This window comes from Zea mays, chromosome 6 (assembly GCF_902167145.1).
Source record: "Zea mays cultivar B73 chromosome 6, Zm-B73-REFERENCE-NAM-5.0, whole genome shotgun sequence".
Classification (NCBI taxonomy): Eukaryota; Viridiplantae; Streptophyta; class Magnoliopsida; order Poales; family Poaceae; genus Zea; species Zea mays.
This window is the reverse complement of record NC_050101.1, coordinates 141738499-141758814: the sequence shown is the minus strand read 5'-3', so window position 1 is coordinate 141758814 and position 20316 is coordinate 141738499. Positions and strand designations below refer to the sequence as shown.

The 20316-nt window shown below is 46.2% G+C and overlaps 1 protein-coding gene across 3 annotated transcripts; it reads left to right on the top strand.

Annotated features, from left to right (window-relative positions):
• Positions 1–13220: 13220 nt before the first annotated feature.
• Positions 13221–15470, top strand: LOC100276854 (uncharacterized). 3 transcript variants are annotated; one of them, NM_001150558.2, is made up of 3 exons: positions 13221–13418; positions 13741–14648; positions 15037–15467. In NM_001150558.2, the coding sequence occupies exon 2, from the start codon at positions 13759–13761 to the stop codon at positions 14611–14613; it is 855 nt and encodes a 284-aa protein (NP_001144030.2). In that variant the 5' UTR covers positions 13221–13418; positions 13741–13758; the 3' UTR covers positions 14614–14648; positions 15037–15467. The 3 variants fall into 3 exon arrangements, with proteins under 3 accessions (NP_001144030.2, XP_020394466.1, NP_001352108.1); XM_020538877.1 differs by lacking the exon at positions 13221–13418 and adding an exon at positions 13438–13649 and having other exon boundaries at positions 15037–15470; NM_001365179.1 differs by lacking the exon at positions 13221–13418 and having other exon boundaries at positions 13597–14648; positions 15037–15456.
• Positions 15471–20316: the final 4846 nt, after the last annotated feature.

Here is a 20316-nt window from a genome sequence, read left to right as displayed (position 1 = left end):
CCCCTTGCAAAAAAGTGCGGCAAAAGCCTCCAAGCGAGTGTTAACACTCCCTTCGAGGCTCGGGGGCTACTGTCGGGGACCATAATTAGGGGTACCCTCAGGGCTCCTAATTCTCAGCTGGTAACCCCCATCAGCACAAAGCTGCAAAGGCCTGATGGGTGCGATCAAGTCAGGGATCGGTCCATTCGAGGGACTCGATCACGCCTCGCCCGAGCCTAGCCTCGGGCAAGGGCAGCCGACCCCGGAGGATCTCCGTCTCGCCCGAGGCCCCCCTCCAGCAACGAATACATTTCCGGCTCGCCCGAGGCCCTGTCTTCGCCAAGAAGCAACCCTGACCGAATCGTCGCGCCGACCGACCAAATCGCAGGAGCATTTAATGCAAAGGTGGCCTGACACCTTTATCCTGACGCGCGCCCTTCAGTCGACAAAGCCGAAGTGACCGCAATCACTTCGCCGCTCCACTGACCGACCTGACAGAAGGACAGCGCCGCCTGCGCCGCACCGACTGCGGTGCCACGTGACAGAGTGAGGCTGACAGGCAGTCAGGCCCGACCTCAGGCGCCTTAGGAAGCTCCGCTCCGCCCGACCCAGGGCTCGGACTTGGGCTCAGCCCCGGAAGACGACGAACTCTGCTCCGCCCGACCCAGGGCTTGGACTCGGGCTCAGCCCTGGAAGACGACGAACTCCGCTCCGCCCGACCCAGGGCTCGGACTCGGGCTCAGCCCCGGAAGACGACGAACTCCGCTCCGCCCGACCCAGGGCTCGGACTCGGGCTAAGCCCCGGAAGACGACGAACTCCGCTCCGCCCGACCCAGGGCTCGGACTCGGGCTAAGCCCCGGAAGACGACGAACTCCGCTCCGCCCGACCCAGGGCTCAGACTCAGGCTAAGCCCCGGAAGACGACGAACTCCGCTCCGCCCGACCCAGGGCACAGACTTAGGCTCAGCCCCAGAAGACGATGAACCCCGCTTCGCCCGACCCCAGGGCTCGGACTCAGCCCTGGCCTCAGCCGACGGTCTCCGCCTCGCCCGACCCAGGGGCTCGGACTCGACCACGGCCACGGAAGACAGACTCGACCTCGGAGGAGCCTCCACATCGCCCAACCTAGGGCGCGGGCCGGCCACGTCAATGGGAGGCGCCATCATTACCCTGCCCCAAGCTGACTCAGGCTACGGGGAACAAGACCGGCGTCCCATTTGGCTCGCTCCGTCAGATAGGCCATGATGGCGCCCCACACGCTCCCTGATGACGGCAGCTCTCCGCCCCCTTACGGAAGCAAGAGAACGTCAGCAAGGACTCGACAGCCCCGACAGATGTCCCTCCGCCAAGCTCCAGTGCTCCTCCGACGGCCACGGCATCACACGAACCGGGCGCCAAAACCTTCTCCAGCCGCCACGATGGCGTGTACTTAGGGCGCTAGCTCTCCTCCGCTAGACACGTAGCACTCTGCTACACCCCCCATTGTACACCTGGATCCTCTCCTTACGCCTATAAAAGGAAGGACCAGGGCCCTCTTAGAGAGGGTTGGCCGCGCGGGGACGAGGACGAGACAGGCGCTCGCTTGAAGCCGCTCGCTCCCTCTCCCGCGTGGACGCTTGTAATCCCCTACTGCAAGCGCACCCGACCTGGGCACGGGACGAACACGAAGGCCGCGGGATTTCCACCTCTCTCACGCCGGTCTCCGGCCACCTCACTTCCCCCCTTCGCGCTCGGCCTCGCGTCGACCCATCTGGGCTGGGGCACGAGGCGACATTCACTCGTCGGCCCAGGGACCCCCCGGTCTCGAAACGCCGACAAGTCTCCATCTCTCTATTCTAACATGGTTTTCAGGTGAAGTCCGAACTTTAAAACCTTCATCGAGTTGCTCAATGAGAAATCTCCCCAACGTTGTATTACACCTACCGATGTGGGGCAAGTCTTCTTCCATGACCTTTCTCTCATACATTATCGCCAGGACGATGTTTCTGCCTGTCACCATTTTCTATGTCTGCAACCTTCATTTTCATACCATATCCTCCTCCTCCTTATCCCTACCAATCAAGCTCGTCCTCTTCCTAATGAAAATTCTACAAATGATACTCCAACCATTGAAACTCATACCATCATCGCTTCTACAATTCTCCTCCTTAACCATTCACTTATCCCTATCGTCCTCCATACTCATATCACCATATCGGTATCCATCTAATGCTCCACCATATGGATCATACAATGCTCCTCCTCCATTCGCTCTCTCATTTTGTGCTCCTCCTATATTTGGTGTTGGTCCTCCATTTTGTCCTGTTGCATGGATAATAGTGCCTCCAACCATCAACAACGATGCTGCTTCAAACCAGTTTGCTTACTTCGTTGCTCCTCATTTCCAGCATCGAGGGGGAATTAAAAAAATGGAGGACTTATGAATTCAACAGAAATTGTAGGTCGACAATAGTTTTTGAATTTATAAATTTATAGATTAATGGCAGCGACAAGAAGGAATTGGCCTTCTGAGGCTAGATAGCTAGCACCTACAACTTCACAAAAGCTCCTCAACCCTCGTACCCCCAAAAAACTGAAGGATCAGTGGTCGACAAGCAATCGAAAAAGCACCCTCTTCAATGGCATCTACAACCGCTTGTACACGACTGAAAGTCGCCTAGAGGGGATGAATACGCGAGACTTGAAATTTACAACTTAAATCACAAACTTGAACCCCGGGTTAGTGTTAAAACGAGAATAGAATTGATTTGAGTGTGGAGGAAATAGTTCTTCATGCACAAGTTGCTTAAATGACTATGGATTACCTTGGGGATTAACTTAATAGATATGAAATCAAGTGCAACCGAGAGAACCTTAGAGAGGAGGGAGAGAAAGAAGCAAAGGACAAATGAGGAACAACACCAAGATGCAGACAATTTGTTTCCCAAGGTTCGGTTCCAAGGAACCTACTCCCCATTGAGGAGTCCGCTAAGGACGGGTCTCTTTCAACCGTCTCACTCTCTCGAACAGTCATGGAGACCGATCAAGTTTTTTCTTGTTTCTATAGGACACTAAGTCACTCAAGAATCACCATACACTCAGATATCTCTTGCTAGCTTTACAAGTGAAAGGACAAGGTTGGGAATGAGAAAGAAAACCAAGAACAAGAGCACAAGAACTTTCAACACTCAAATGCACAAGGCACTAAGTCTCTCAAACTCAAATCGATCGGATGTGGCGCTTGTGTAACTTTGAATGCATGTGAGATGTTGCTTTGAATGTATGGTTGGTTGGTGTAGATCATATGTGTTCAATGTGCTGGTTGGGGTATTTATAACCCCTAACCACTGAAATAGCCATTGTAAGAAGTGGGCTGAAAACTGCACTATGGGTGGTGCACCAGACCCCTACAGTGTCAGTTCGATGCACCACTCGACCGCCTGACACTAACTTAGAAGGTGACAGACAATATTTATAGAGTGCACCAGACCCCCTATAATGATTCATGATATGTTTTGTTGTTGCTCAACATGAGAGCGCTTAAAATAAGTAGATATAACTAAATTATTGCCAATACTTAATTGCTTGTAGCTGAATTATTGTTTAAAATGTACATTGGGATAAAAACCCGCGGGTGACCCAAAATCCACCCGACGGTTTTGGGTGCGAGTTTGGAATTTAACCCGTGGGTGCGATCGCGGGCAGGTTTCGATAGACTTCACGGGTGCGGTCGCGGGCAGATTTTTTGAAAGGGAAATAGGGTCAAACCTTTTCCTATAAATATTTTGGTGGTTGAATTGCCCAGCACAAATATTGGACTAACTAGTTTGCTCTAGATTATATGTTCTACAGGTGCCAAAGGTTCAACACAAACCAATAAAAAGGTTAAAGTTAGGGTTCAAAAGAAAGGAGCAAAAGAAACCGAAGTGAACCCTGGTCTGGCGCACCGGACTGTCCGGTGCACCAGGGTGGATCGACTTCAAACTCTTCACCTTCGGGTTTCTGAGGCCATGCTCCGCTATAATTCACCGGACTGTCCGGTGGGTCACCGGACTATCCGGTGTGCCAGCGGAGCAACAGCTCCCAAGCGCAACGGTTGACTCCAACAATCGCCTGCAACGTGAACAGTGCGTGGACAGTTCGCGTAGAGTCAGAGCAGCGCCAGAAGGCGCACCGGACAGTGAACAGTGACTGTCCAGTCGGCACCGGACCGTCCGGTGGCCCAGGCTGTCAGAGCTCCAACGGTCGAAACCGTCAGAACCCTAACGGTTGGGTGACGTGGCTGGCGCACCGGACTGTTCGGTGTGCCCATCTATAGCATCCCTCCCCAACGGCTGTTTTGGTGGTTGGGGCTATAAATACCCCCAACCACCACCATTCAAGGCATCCAAGTTTTTCAGACTTCACATTCAATACAAGAGCTAGTGCAATCAGTACAAGACACAATTCAATAGAATCAAAGCCTCTCCAAGTCCCAAATCCACTCTAAGCAAATAGTGACTATAGAGAGTTTTGCTCGTGTTCTTTGAGCTCTTGTTCTTGGATCGCTTTTCTTCTTCCCCATTCTTGTTCCTTCAACACTTGTAATCAAAGCAAGAGGCACCAATTGTGTGGTGGTCCTTGTGGGGTCTAAGTGACCCATTTGATTGAGGAGAAAGCTCACTCGGTCTAGGTGACCGTTTAAGAGAGGGAAAGGGTTGAAAGAGACCCGGTCTTTGTGACCACCTCAACGGGGAGTAGGTTTGCAAGAACCGAACCTCGGTAAAGCAAATCATTGTGTCATCCGCTCTATTTCTTTGGTTGATTTGTTTTCGCCCTCTCTTTTGGACTCGATTTTATTTCTAACGCTAACCCTGACTTGTAGTTGTGTTTAAAGTTTATAAATTTCAGATTTACCTATTCACCCCCCTCTAGGCGATTTTCAATTGGTATCAGAGCCTGGTACTTCATTAGAGTCTAACAACTCGAAGTGATGTCGGGAGAACACGCCAAGAAGGGGATCATGACCGGCGGTGACAAGTCTACAAGCCACGGGAAGGCTCCATCGGGGGAGTCCGGCAACAAAATGAAGGGAGTCCCTTCACATACCAAGTCGCATCGGAGTGGCGACAAGAAAAAGAAGATGAAGACAGTGGTCTACTACGAGACCGACTCCTCGTCGCCATCCACCTCCGGCTCCGACACTCCGTTCGTCACTTCTAAGCGCCATGAGCGCAAGAAGTTTAGTAAGACCCCCTACACTATCCCGGCATTTCTAAACGCACTCCTTTACTTTCCGTCCCATTAGGAAAACCACCGGTTTTTGACGGTGAAGATTATTGTATGTGGAGTGATAAACTGAGGCATCATCTAACCTCACTCCACTCTAGCATTTGGGACATTGTTGAGTTTGGAGCGCAGGTACCATCCATGGGGGATGAAGCATATGACTCGGACGAGATTGCCCAAATCCGGCATTTTGACTCCCAAGCCACCACTATACTCCTCGCCTCTCTATGTCGAGAGGAGTATAATAAGGTGCAAGGGTTGAAAAGTGCCAAAGAGATTTGGGACGTGCTCAAGACCACGCACGAAGGAGATGAGGTGACCAAGATCACCAAGCGGGAGACGATCGAGGGGGAGCTCGGTCGATTCATCCTCAACCAAGGAGAGGAGCCACAAGCAATGTACAACCGGCTCAAGACCTTGGTGAACCAAGTGCGCAACCTCGGGAGCACAAAATGGGATGACCATGAAATGGTCAAGGTTATTCTAAGATCACTTGTTTTTCGTAATCCTACACAAGTTCAATTAATTCGTGGTGATCTTAGATATAAGCTAATGTCTCCCGAGGAAGTGATAGGAAAGTTTGTGAGCTTTGAATTGATGATCAAAGCCTCCAAACAAATTGTCGAGCAAGGCGCCACCTCCACACCCGAGGTGCAACCCGTCGCATTCAAAGCAACAGAGGAGAAGAAAGAAGAGTCTACGTCAAGTAGGCTTCCCATCGACGCCTCCAAGCTCGACAACGAGGAAATGGCGCTCATCATCAAGAGCTTCCGCCAAATCCCCAAGCAAAGGAGGGGGAAAGATTACAAGCCCCGCTCCAAGAAAGTGTGCTACAAGTGTGGTAAGCCCGGTCATTTTATTGCTAAATATCCATTATCTAGTGATAGTGACAGGGGCGACGACAAGAATGGAAGAAGGAAGGAGAAGAAGAAGTACTACAAGAAGAAGGGCGGTGATGCCCACGTGTGTCGGGAATGGGACTCCGATGAGAGCTCCACCGACTCCTCCTCCGATGAGGACGCCGCCAACATCGCCGTCACCAAAGGCCTCCTCTTCCCCAACGTCGGCCACAAGTGCCTCATGGCAAAGGACGTCAAAAAGAAGAAGGTAAAATCTAGAGCCTCCACTAAATATGTGGCATCTAGTGATAATGAAGATAATTTGCTTGCTCTTTTTGCCAACTTAAACATGCAACAAAAAGAAAAAATTAAATGAATTGATAGGTGCCATTCATGAGAAGGATGAACTCTTGGATAGCCAAGAGGAATTCCTTATTAAGGAAAACAAGAAGCATGTTAAAGTTAAAAATGCTTATGCTCAGGAAATAGAGAAATGTGAAAAAATAACTAGTGAGCTTAGCATTTGCCATGATACTATCTCCAACCTTAGAATTGAAAATGCTAATTTGATCACTAAGGTTGAAAAGAGAAATGTTTGTGATGATTCAATTGCCAATCTTAAGAATGATAATGCTAGTTTAATTGCTAAGATTAACAAATTAAATGAATCAATTTCTAGCCTTAAGATTGAGAATGATAAATTAATTGCCGAGGTTAAGGATTTAAATGTTTGTAATGTCTCTATTTCCAATCTTAGAAATGAGAACGCCATTTTGCATGCTAAGATTGATGAATTAAAATCTTGCAAACCTTCTACATCTAGTGTTGATCATGTTTCTAATTGTACTAGATGTAGAGATATTAATGTTGATGATATTCATGATCACCTAGCTTTAATTAAAGAACAGAATGATCACATAGCTCAACTAACTGCTAAAATTAATGAGCATGAGATAGAAATTGAAAACTTTAAATTTGCTAGGAGCATGCTCTATAATGGGAGACGCCCTGGCATTAAGGATGGCATTGGCTTCCAACAGGGAGACAATGTTAAGCTTAATGCCATTAAGAGATTGTCCAATTTTGTTAAGGGCAAGGCTCCCATGGCACAGGATAACGAGGGTTACATTTTATATCCTACTGGTTATCCTGAGCATAAAATTAGGAGAATTCATTCTAGGAAGTCTCATTCTGGTTCTCATCATGCTTTTATGTATAAGAATGAGACATCTAGTTCTAGGCATTCCACCCATGTTAAAATGCCTAAAAAGAAATCCCATGTTGCATCAAATAAGCCTAATGTTTCATTTAAAACTTTTGATGCTTATTATGTTTTAACTAACAAATCAGGCAAAGTAGTTGCCAAATATGTTGGGGGCAAACACAAGGGCTCCAAGACTTGTGTTTGGGTACCCAAGGTGCTTGTTTCTAATGTGAAAGGACCCAAGACCGTTTGGGTACCTAAGAACAAGGCCTAAACTTGTTTTGTAGGTTTATGCATCCGGGGGCTCAAGTTGGATTATTGATAGCGGATGCACAAACCACATGACTCGGGAGAAAAGGATGTTCTCCTCCTACGAGAAAAATGAATACCCCCAAAGAGCTATCACATTCGGGGATGGAAATCAAGGTTTGGTCAAAGGACTTGGAAAAATTGCTATATCACCTGACCATTCCATTTCCAATGTTTTTCTTGTAGATTCTTTAGATTACAACTTGCTTTCAGTTTCTCAATTATGCAAAATGGGCTACAATTGTCTTTTTACGGATATAGGTGTTACTATCTTTAGAAGAAGTGATGATTCAGTAGCATTTAAGGGAGTATTAGAGGGTCAGCTATACTTAGTTGATTTTAATAGAGCTGAACTCGATACTTGCTTAATTGCTAAAACTAATATGGGTTGGCTCTGGCATCGCCGACTAGCCCATGTTGGGATGAAGAATCTTCACAAACTTCTAAAGGGAGAACACATTTTGGGACTAACAAATGTTCATTTTGAGAAAGACAGGGTTTGTAGCGCATGTCAAGCAGGAAAGCAAGTTGGTGCCCATCATCCACACAAGAACGTCATGACGACCGACAGACCGCTTGAGCTGCTCCACATGGATCTATTCAGCCCGATAGCTTACATAAGCATCGACAGGAGTAAGTATTGTCTTATGATTGTGGATGATTATTCTCACTTCACTTGAGTGTTCTTTTTGCAGGAAAAATCACAAACCAAAGAGACCTTAAAGGGATTCTTGAGACGGGCTCAAAATGAGTTCGGATTAAGGATCAAGAAAATAAGAAGCGACAACGGGACGGAGTTTAAGAACTCTCAAATTGAAGGCTTTCTTGAGGAAGAGGGCATCAAGCATGAGTTCTCTTCTTCCTACACACCTCAGCAAAATAGTGTAGTGGAGAGGAAGAATAGAACTCTATTGGACATGGCGAGGACCATGCTTGATGAGTACAAGACTCCGGACCGGTTTTGGGCGGAAGTAATCAACACCGCTTGCTACTCCATCAACTGGCTCTACCTTCACCGAATCCTCAAGAAGACATCATATGAACTCCTCACCGGTAAAAAGCCCAATGTTTCATATTTTAGAGTCTTTGGTAGCAAATGCTTTATTCTTGTTAAAAGAGTTAGAAAATCTAAATTTGCTCCTAAGGTTATAGAAGGCTTTTTACTTGGTTATGACTCAAACACAAGGGCATATAGATTCGTCAACAAATCCACTGGATTAGTTGAGGTTTCTTGTGACATTGTGTTTGATGAGACTAATGGCTCCCAAGTGGAGCAAGTTGATCTTGATGAGCTAGATGATGAAGAGGCTCCATGCGTCGCGCTAAGGAACATGTCCATTGGTGATGTGTGTCCTAAGGATTCCGAAGAACCTCCACAAGCACAAGATCAACCATCATCTTCAAATCAAGCATCTCTACCAACTCAAGATGAGGATCAGGCTCAAGACAATGGAGAAGAAGATCAAGAAAATGAGCCACCTTAAGAGGAGGACAATGATCAAGGGGGAGATGACAATAATCAAGACATGGAAGATGATCAAGAAGAACAGGGTCAAAGACCGCCACACCTAAGAGTCCACCAAGCGATTCAAAGAGATCACCCCGTGAACTCCATCCTCAGTGATATTCATAAGGGGGTAACCACTCAATCTCGTGTCGCACATTTTTGTGAACATTACTCCTTTGTGTCTTCTATTGAGCCATGCAGGGTGGAAGACGCATTAAGGGATTTAGATTGGGTGTTGGCAATGCAAGAGGAGCTCAACAACTTCACGAGAAATGAGGTATAGCATTTAGTTCCACGTCCTAACCAAAATGTTGTAGGAACCAAGTGGGTATTCCGCAACAAGCAAGATGAGCATGGTGTGGTGACAAGGAACAAAGCCCGACTTGTAGCCAAAGGATATTCACAAGTCGAAGGTTTGGATTTTAGTGAATCCTATGCACACATAGCTAGGCTTGAGTCAATTCGTATATTACTTGCCTATGCTACTTACCATGGCTTTAAGCTCTATCAAATGGACGTGAAAAGTGCCTTCCTCAATGGACCAATCAAGGAAGAGGTCTATGTTGAGCAACCTCCCGGCTTTGAAGATAGTGAGTACCCTAACCATGTGTACAAACTCTCTAAGGCGCTTTATGGGCTCAAGCAAGCCCCAAGAGCATGGTATTAATGTCTAAGAGATTTCCTTATCACTAATGGCTTCAAAGTCGGCAAAGCCAATCCTACTCTCTTTACTAAAACTATTGCAAATGATGATGCCAAATTTATGTTGATGATATCATATTTGGGTCTACTAACAAATCTACTTGTGAAGAGTTTAGTAGGATTATGATTCAAAAATTCGAGATGTCTATGATGGGGGAGTTGAAGTACTTCTTAGGATTTCAAGTGAAGCAACTCCAAGAGGGCACCTTCATCAGCCAAACGAAGTATATTCAAGACATTCTTACCAAGTTTGGGATGAAGGATGCCAAGCCCATCAAGACACCCATGGGAACCAATGGGCATCTCGACCTCGACACGGGAGGTAATTTCGTAGATCAAAAGGTATACCAGTCGATGATAGGATCTTTACTCTATTTATGTGCATCTCGACCGGATATTATGCTTTCTATATGCATGTGTGCAAGATTCCAAGCCGATCCTAAGGAAGTTCACCTTAGGGTCGTGAAAAGAATCTTTAGATATTTAGTTCATACACCTAAGTTTGGTCTTTGGTACCCCAAGGGATCCACCTTTGATTTAATAGGATATTCAGATGCTGATTGGGCAGGGTGTAAAATTGATAGAAAGAGCACATCAGGGACTTGTCAGTTCTTGGGAAGATCCCTGGTGTCTTGGGCTTCAAAGAAGCAAAATTCAGTAGCTCTTTCTACCGCCGAAGCCGAGTATATTGCCGCAGGTCATTATTGCGTGCAATTGCTTTGGATGAGGCAAACCCTTAGGGACTATGGCTACAAATTTAGCAAAGTCCCTCTCCTATGTGATAATGAGAGTGCAATCCACATGTCGGATAATCCCGTTGAACACAGCCGCACTAAGCACATAGCCATTCGATATCACTTTTTGAGGGATCACCAACAAAGGGGGATATCGAGATAGCTTATGTTAGCACCAAAGAACAATTAGCCGATATCTTTACCAAACCACTAGATGAGAAAACCTTTACCAAACTTAGGAATGAGCTAAACATTCTTGATTCTCGGAACTTTGATTAATACTTTGCACACATAGCTCATCTATGTACCTTTGATCATATCTCTTTTATGTCTACGACTAATGTGTTTTCAAGTGTATTCCTATGATAAGTCGTAGATTGAAAGGGAAAAAGGAGTTTTCGGCGAAGACAAGGCTTCCACTCCACTCTATCGGTATTATTTATCCTTCACTGTCACTCCACACCGCTCTCCACTTTGGTATAATCTTCACTCATATTTATTTGTACCGTTGGGGAGAAAGTAAAAAAGGGGCTCTCAAAAGACTCTGTTTTTGGCGATTAATGCCAAAGGGGAGAAATATAGCCCAAAGCAAAAAGGACCGCACCATCACCAATTTCAAAATTTAAAAAGAAGTTTTTAATTGGTATCTTATGATGAAATATTTAAAAGAGGATTTAAATTGGTTAGTATATTTCAAATTGATATCTAAAAATAGTTAATCTTCTTTCAATTGGTAAAACCCTCTTGAGCACTAAGAGGAGAATTTCATTCAGGGGGAGTTTTGTTTAAGTCAAAGGAAAAACATTTGAAATAGGGGGAGAAATTTTCAAATCTTGAAAATGCTTCTTGCAATCTTATTCATATACCTTTGACTATTTGCAAAAGTCTTTGAAAAGAGTTTCCAAAAGAATTTGCAAAAACAAAACAAGTGGTGCAAGCGTGGTCCAAAATGTTAAAATAAAAGAAAGCAATCCATGCATATCTAATGAAAGTATAAATTGGTTTAATTCCAAGCAACCTCTGCACTTACATTAGGCAAACTAGTTCAATTCTACACTAATATATTTGTTTTGGTTTGTGTTGGCATCAATCACCAAAAAGGGGGAGATTGAAAGGGAAATAGGGTCAAACCTTTTCCTATTAATATTTTGGTGGTTGAATTGCCTAGCACAAATATTGGACTAACTAGTTTGCTCTAGATTATATGTTCTACAGGTGCCAAAGGTTCAACACAAACCAATAAAAAGGTTAAAGTTAGGGTTCAAAAGAAAGGAGCAAAAGAAACCAAAGTGAACCCTAGTCTGGCGCACCGGACTGTCCGGTGTGCCACCGGACAGTGTCCGGTGCACCAAGGTGGATCGACTTCAAACTCTTCACCTTCGGGTTTCTGAGGCCGCGCTCCGTTATAATTCACCGGACTGTCCGGTGTGCCAGCGGAGCAACGACACCCAAGCGCAACGGTCGACTCCAACGATCGCCTGTAGCGTGAATAGTGCGCGGACAGTTCGCGCAGAGTCAGAGCAGCGCCAGAAGGCGCACCGGACCGTCCGGTGGCCCAGGCTGTCAGAGCTCCAACGGTCGAAACCGTTAGAACCCTAACGGTTGGGTGACGTGGCTGGCGCACAGGACAGTGTCCGGTGGCGCACTGGACTGTCCGGTACGCCCATCGATAGCAGCCCTCCCCAACGACTGTTTTGGTGGTTGGGGCTATAAATACCCCCAACCACCACCATTCAAGGCATCCAAGTTTTTCAGACTTCACATTCAATACAAGAGCTAGTGCAATCAATACAAGACAATTCAATAGAATCAAAGCCTCTCCAAGTCCTAAATCCACTCCAAGCAAATAGTGACTAGAGAGAGTTTTGCTCGTGTTCTTTGAGCTCTTGTTCTTGGATCGCTTTTCTTCTTCCCCATTCTTGTTCCTTCAACACTTGTAATCAAAGCAAGAGACAAAGAACATCTTAGGCCCTGTTTGGAATTGTAGTATTTTTGCAGTTTTGAAACAATACTATGGTATTTGATGATACTATAGTATTGGAGCTCAAAAGGTGTTTGGTTTGTACAGTCAAAACTCAGTTTTAAATACCATGGTTTACCCAAAACTGTAGTATTTTTAGAGTTTTTGAAACTCCACTCAAGATCTCAGTTTTCTTCTCTTCTCTCTACATATACTTTGTTTTCCCAATAGAACCAAACAGATCTCGGTTTTGAGCAATACTGCAGTTTTACTGTGGTAAAGCAATACCGTAGTATTTATGTTATGTACAATTATAAACTATAGTATCTCAAAACTACAGTATTTTAAAACTGCATTTCCAAACAGGCCCTTATAAGTTGCAATGCAGAAACATATTTCGTTGATACGTAAAATCATTTTCTATACTCGAACATATAAATTTAAGATAGACTTATATTTAAGCTTTAGAAAATGGTGGAATGTCAAATTTTAAGTTAAATAGACTATTTTGTTAAATAAAGTCTTATTTCTTTAAAATGAATAAATTCAAACGCCCGTTACAGAAATTAAACACTCCCTTACAAGCAACTAGCAAACAGCGCAGGCAGCCCACCACCCGTCATCTCACTGCTCAGTCTGCTCTCTTCTGCTGCCTCTCCAGTTTTTGATTCGCTGCACGCCAAAACGAGCGCAAGAGAGATATAGGGGAGAAATGCAAACGCAGCGGCGGGGGCAGTGACACAGTGGCATTTTACTGCGCCTGCGCCTGTGCGCCTGCGCCTGTGCGCCCACCAGTCACAAGGCCCATATCCTCCTCCGCTCCTTCCTCTCCGTCTCTCCCCTCCAGCATTGCGGTGGAGAGGGAAGCAAGAGGTATCGGAGATAGAGAGAGAAAGGGCGAAAAACAGAAGGGAACAGCAACGGAGCAGCTGATCAGGTGGGACGCTGGGACGGGACGCGTGCGTGTTTCTGCTTTTATTTTTTGTTTACTGTTTTCTTGCTCGCAAGTTGGCGATCCCGGCGATGAGAGATTCCTCCTCATCCGGTTTTATCCCCCGGTTGCCGTTCGCATTGTCCTATTGCGTCGCCTTGTTCTCGCGCTCGCCGTGGAGTTTGCGGCGCTTCTTGGCTCGTACCGGCGCTGCCTTTTGGCGTTTCGTGGGGGGCGGTTTGAGATTTTCTCTTCGCTTCTCCTCTCAGTGCCCCTGATTCGGGAGGAGGGGCCGGACTGATCTCTGTTCCGCTCGCGTGCTTTCCAGGGGCTGACGCGCGCGACAATGCTGCTCAAGAGGGTGGCGGCGGACGACGGCTCCGGCGCCGGCGCCGGCGCCGGCGTAGGGAGGCCACGGCTCTTCGCCATGCCAAGGCTGCTGGTCGGGCTCGAGGCGCCCAGGTGCGGCGCACCAGACTGCGACTCGCCGATGACGGCGCGCAGCCCGACGTCGCCGCTCGATCTCAGGCCCTTCGCCTCGCTGCTCCGCTCGCCGCGCTCACCCAGAACCAGGAGCTGGGATTCGCACCGCCTTGGCCTCGGCGGCCTCGTCGACGACACGCTCGCCGAACCCGTCGCATGCGCCAGGAGCCGCCTGCTCGGCCTCGGGCCCCAAGCGCGGCAGCCGTTCAAGCTGCCGCAACGCCTCGCCAAGCCCCTGGCCACCCAGCCGAGGGACTGCTCCCACGCATCCTCGGAGCTCGGGAATGTGGGGACCGCTGCCGGCTGCAAGCCGCTGCCGTGCAGCAGGTCCTACGGGGATGTGAAGTCTGGTCCAGAGGTCACCGTGCCCGGCGGCGCTCCGCCCGGCGCGAGCAGCCACCCTGCCGATGTTGGCAAGTTCCCCGCGCCGGGGTCCCTGCCGGTGTCCATCGGCGGCCCGCGCTGGTACATCGGGTCCGTGTCCGCGACGGAGGTGGAGCAGTCCGAGGACTACACCTGCATCATCGCGCACGGTCCTAACCCGAAGACCACTCGCATCTTCGGGGACTGCATCTTGGAGCCCTGCACTCCTAGTGTGTCTGACGGTGACGGCATGGATGCCATGGAAGTCAAGGAAGGAGCAGAGTCCTACTGGTTGGTCAAGTGCTTCGATGCCAGCGAGCCTGGAGAGTTCTTAGACTCCTGCATCTCTTGCTAGAAGAAGCTGGATGGCAATGACCCCTGCGTTTATCGGTATGCTGATGAGATCTCGACAACCTTTTGTCACGACAGTGAATTCAAACTAATGGTTCTTGTTCATCTGTAATGTGTTTTCTCTTTGGGAATCTTCGTATGTTCTGCATATGATTGTGCTATTTTCATATATTTTGCATCTGGGTGTGCTATTGATTGGTAGACAAGCATCATGAACTGGATAGATGACTGATTGAAGAGTCTGATACTCTGATGATTTATGACTAGTTCTGCATTGCAGTTTTCCACACACGAAGAAGGTCCGTGTAAATAAAACATGGAGTAGGTAGCAATATTGATACTTTGATAATAACTTGTTCATCTGTCATGATCCATAATCACAGAAAGAACCAAGAACACTGAACAATTTGCTGAATGTCCTTTGCAGTGGTGTGAGGGCATTCTGCCGTGGGAACTGGAGGAATCAGGAAGTCCTTGCTGAGCAGGAAGACAACATTCCAGCTGTGTCCTTCAGCTCGGCTGGCTCATCATCTTCCTTCAACGATGAAGTAGTCATGGCTGAAATGGTTGTGGTGGCTGCACCAGTTGACGTCCACTACCCTGAATCTGGCAAACCAGGGTAGCTGATCAATAATGTCAATTGTCGCAGTTTTCATCTTCGCCGCCATCATTATTTTGCTGGTTTTGTAAGTTAAGTTCCAGCATTTGGTAGCATTGATCATTTTATGAGAATTGAGGCTCCATCTAGAATTTGCTGAGATGTGATCTCTCAGCCTTTAGAACGGAGAGCTTCCATGCCTTAAGCATTGTAATTTTGAACCGAGGCTATTGGCAATGCAGGTTCCCCAATTTTCATCCTCTCTTTTTTGGTTTGTTCCTCAGTGGCAATGACGATATCTGCATGCTGTAAGTTGCAGCAACATCTTTTGATAATGCCATTGAGCTGTGTTGTGAAATCTACCGCTTCTGCTCTCGAGGAATGGTGATTACTAGGGACACTGGCACGATGATAGATTGACAGACAGTTAGAAATCTTGGTGTTACACTTAGAGATGTCAGTGTTTACGCAGTCTAAATTTTGCAATGATCTGACGCGGAGCAATGATGCAGGGCAGGAGCAGACACAGGTACTATCAATGGTTGATCGCTATTGATAATTTATTGTCTGTTTGCTACAGGTTGCACTGTGTGTGAGGTTGGATCATTTGGATTCATATGTTCGTGGAGACATGTGATCGACAAGAATTCGGTGGCAGAAACTTCAGTTTGGCAGATTATGTAGAGCATAATTTTGATTCATTCTTAGGCCTTTTTTGTTTGTGCCAGATTGGTGGGTTGGAACGATTACTAACCAGATTGTTTCTCTAATTTATATAAACTTTGATTAGCTGGAACGATTCTGGGTGCAATCCGACAGAAATGAACAAGGCCTTAGACAATCACATCACTGACATATTTGGTCACTTGTTTTCATTTACTGTATAAAATAAAAAACAAGACAATATAATGTTAAAAGATAGAAGACTTCGTCCTAGAAGCCTTTCGTCCTTGAAATGTTATCTCTTCGAGATAACTCTTCAAGTTGAATACAATCGAACAGAGAACTCATCCCATATGCCTTAGCATCTCATTTATTTTCTTATACAAGTTTCCAATCATACCTTCGGCTTCTTGATGCAAGATAGCATGAAGGTGTTTTAGAGGCTGAGCTATATGAAGCTGTATCACTTGGCTAAATGTACTTTATGTAGAGTACTGATAGTCGCCTAGAGGGGGGTGAATAGGGCGAAACTGAAATTTACAAAGTTAATCACAACTACAAGCCGGGTTAGCGTTAGAAATATAATCGAGTCCGCGAGAGAGGGTGCAAAACAAATCGCAAGCGAATAAAGAGTGTGACACGCGGATTTGCTTTACCGAGGTTCGGTTCTCGCAAACCTACTCCTCGTTGAGGTGGTCACAAAGACTGGGTCTCTTTTAACCCTTTCCCTCTCTCAAACGGTCCCTCGGACCAAGTGAGCTTCTTCTTCTCAATCAAACGGGAATAAACTTCCCCGCAAGGGCCACCACACAATTGATGCCTCTTGTCTTGGTTACAATTGAGTTGTTCACAAGAAAGAATCAAAGAAGAAAGCAATCCAAGCGCAAGAGCTCGAAAGAACACAAGCAAATCTCTCTCACTTATCACTAAAGCTTTGTGTGGAATTGGGAGAGGATTTGATCACTTGGGTGTGTCTAGAATTGAATGCTAGAGCTCTTGTAAGTAGTTGAAAGGTGGAAAACTTGAATGACTTGAATGTGGGGTGGTTGGGGGTATTTATAACCCCAACCACCAAACTAGCCGTTTGGTGGAGGCTGCTGTCGCATGGCGCACCGGACAGTCCGGTGCGCCAGCCACGTCACCAGGTCGTTGGGTTCCGACCGTTGGAGCTCTGACTTGTGGGCCGGCCTGGCTGTCCGGTGGCGCACCAGACAAGTCCTGTAGACTGTCCGGTGTGTCACCCGCGCGTGCTCTGCTCCTCTGCGCGCGCTGGCGCTTATTCAATGCGTTGCAGTCGACCGTTGGCGCGAAGTAGTCGTTGCTCCGCTGGCTCACCGAACAGTCCGGTGTGCACCGGACATGTCCGGTGAATTATAGCGGAGCGGAAATCCGAAGCTGGCGAGTTCAGAGCCGCTCTTCTCTGGAGCACCGGACACTGTCCGGTGTAGCACCGGACAGTCCGATGAATTATAGCGAAGCGGCTCTAAGATTTCCCGAAGGTGAAGAGTTTGGCTTGGAGTCCCCTGGTGCACCGGACAGTCCGGTGCGCCAGACCAGGGCAGCCTTCGATTATCCCTTGCTCTCTTTGTTGAACCCATTTCTTGGTCTTTTTATTGGCTAAGTATGAACTTTTTGGCACCTGTATAACTTATACACTAGAGCAAACTAGTTAGTCCAATTATTTGTGTTGGGCAATTCAACCACCAAAATCATTTAGGAAATAGGTGTAAGCCTAATTCTCTTTCAATCTCCCCCTTTTTGGTGATTGATGCCAACACAAACCAAAGCCAACACAAACCAAAGCAAGTATAGAAGTGCATAATTGAACTAGTTTGCATAATGTAAGTGCAAAGGTTACTTAGAATTGAGCCAATATAAATACTTATAAGAAATGCATGGATTGTTTCTTCATTTTTAACATTTTGGACCACGCTTGCACCACTTGTTTTGTTTTTGCAAATTCTTTTGTAAATCCTTTTCAAAGTCTTTTTGTAAATAGCCAAAGGTAAATTAATAAGATTTTGCGAAACATTTTCAAGATTTGAAATTTTCTCCCCCTGTTTCAAATGCTTTTCCTTTGACTAAACAAAACTCCCCCTAAATGAAATCCTCCTCTTAGTGTTCAAGAGGGTTTTAAGATATCGATTTTGAAAATACTACTTTCTCCCCTTTTGAACACAGTAAGATACCAATTTGAAATTAACCAATTGAAAATCATTAGTTTTTTAAAAATTAGGTGGTGGTGCGGTCCTTTTGCTTTGGGCTCATAGCATATATAAAAGAGACATGATCAAAGGTATATGAATGAGCTATGTGTGCAAATCAACAAAAGAAGTTCCTAGAATCAAGAATATTTAGCTCATGCCTAAGTTTGTTAAAAGTTTGTTCATCAAGTGGCTTGGTAAAGATATCGGCTAATTGATCTTTAGTGTTAATATATGCAATCTCGATATCTCCCTTTTGTTGGTGATCCCTTAGAAAATGATACCGAATGGCTATGTGTTTAGTGCGGCTATGCTCAACGGGATTATCTGCCATGTGGATTGCACTCTCATTATCACATAGAAGAGGAACTTTGGTTAATTTGTAACCGTAGTCCCTAAGGGTTTGCCTCATCCAAAGTAGTTGCGCGCAACAATGGCCTGCGGCAATGTACTCAGCTTCGGCGGTAGAAAGAGCTACGGAATTCTGCTTCTTTGAAGCCCAAGACACCAAGGACCTTCCCAAGAACTGGCAAGTCCCCGATGTGCTCTTCCTATTAATTTTACACCCTGCCCAATCGGCATCCGAATAACCGATCAAATCGAATGTGGATCCCCTAGGATACCAAAGCCCAAACTTAGGAGTATGAACTAAATATCTCAAGATCCGTTTTACGGCCGTAAGGTGAGCTTCCTTAGGGTCGGCTTGGAATCTTGCACACATGCATACGGAAAGCATAATATCCAGTCGAGATGCACAAAAATAGAGTAGAGAGCCTATCATCGACCGGTATACCTTTTGATCGATGGATTTACCTTCCTTGTCGAGGTCGAGATGCCCATTGGTTCCCATGGGTGTCTTGATGGGTTTGACATCCTTCATCCCAAACTTGCTTAGAATATCTTCAGTATACTTTGTTTGGCTTAGGAAGGTGCCCTCTTGGAGTTGCTTTACTTGAAATCCCAAGAAGTACTTCAACTCCCCCATCATAGACATCTCGAATTTTTGTGTCATGATCCTACTAAACTCTTCACATGTAGATTCGTTAGTAGACCTAAATATAATATCATCAACGTAAATTTGGCATACAAACAAATCATCTTCAAGTGTTTTGGTAAAGAGTGTAGGATCAGCCTTTCCGACTTTGAATCCATTAGTGATAAGGAAATCTCTTAGGCATTCATACCATGCTCTTGGGGCTTGCTTGAGCCCATAAAACGCCTTAGAGAGTTTATAAACATGGTTAGGGTACTCACTATCTTCAAAGCCGGGAGGTTGCTCAACATAGACCTCTTCTTTGATTGGTCCATTGAGGAAGGCACTCTTCACGTCCATTTGATAAAGCTTGAAGCCATGGTAAGTAGCATAGGCTAATAATATACGAATTGACTCAAGCCTAGCTACGGGTGCATAGGTTTCACCGAAATCCAAACCTTCGACTTGGGAGTATCCTTTGGCCACAAGTCGGGCTTTGTTCCTTGTCACCACACCATGCTCGTCTTGCTTGTTGCGGAAAACCCACTTGGTTCCTACAACATTTTGATTAGGACGTGGAACTAAATGCCATAGCTTATTCCTCGTGAAGTTGTTGAGCTCCTCTTGCATCGCCACCACCCAATCCGAATCTTGAAGTGCTTCCTCTACCCTGTGTGGCTCAATAGAGGAAACAAAAGAGTAATGCTCACAAAAATGTGCAACACGAGATCTAGTGGTTACCCCTTATGAATGTCGCCGAGGATGGTGTCGACGGGGTGATCTCGTTGGATTGCTTGGTGGACTCTTGGGTGTGGCGGTCTTTGTTCTTCATCCTCCTTGTCTTGATCATTTGCATCTCCCCCTTGATCATTGCCGTCATCTTGAGGTGGCTCATTTGCTTGATCTTCTACTTAATCAACTTGAGCTTCATCCTTATTTTGAGTTGGTGGAGATGCTTGCGTGGAGGAGGATGGTTGATCTTGTGCATTTGGAGGCTCTTCGGATTCCTTAGGACACACATCCCCAACGGACATGTTCCTTAGCGCGATGCATGGAGCCTCTTCATCACCTATCTCATCAAGATCAACTTGCTCTACTTGAGAGCCGTTAGTCTCATCAAACACAACGTCACAAGAAACTTCAACTTGTCCAGAGGACTTGTTAAAGACTCTATATGCCCTTGTGTTTGAATCATATCCTAGTAAAAAGCCTTCTACAGTCTTAGGAGCAAATTTAGATTTTCTACCTCTTTTAACAAGAATAAAGCAT

Excerpts from the sequence above, each read along its gene's own strand:
- LOC100276854 (XM_020538877.1), top strand. The coding sequence starts at position 13,759 with ATGCTGCTCAAGAGGGTGGCGGCGGACGACGGCTCCGGCGCCGGCGCC.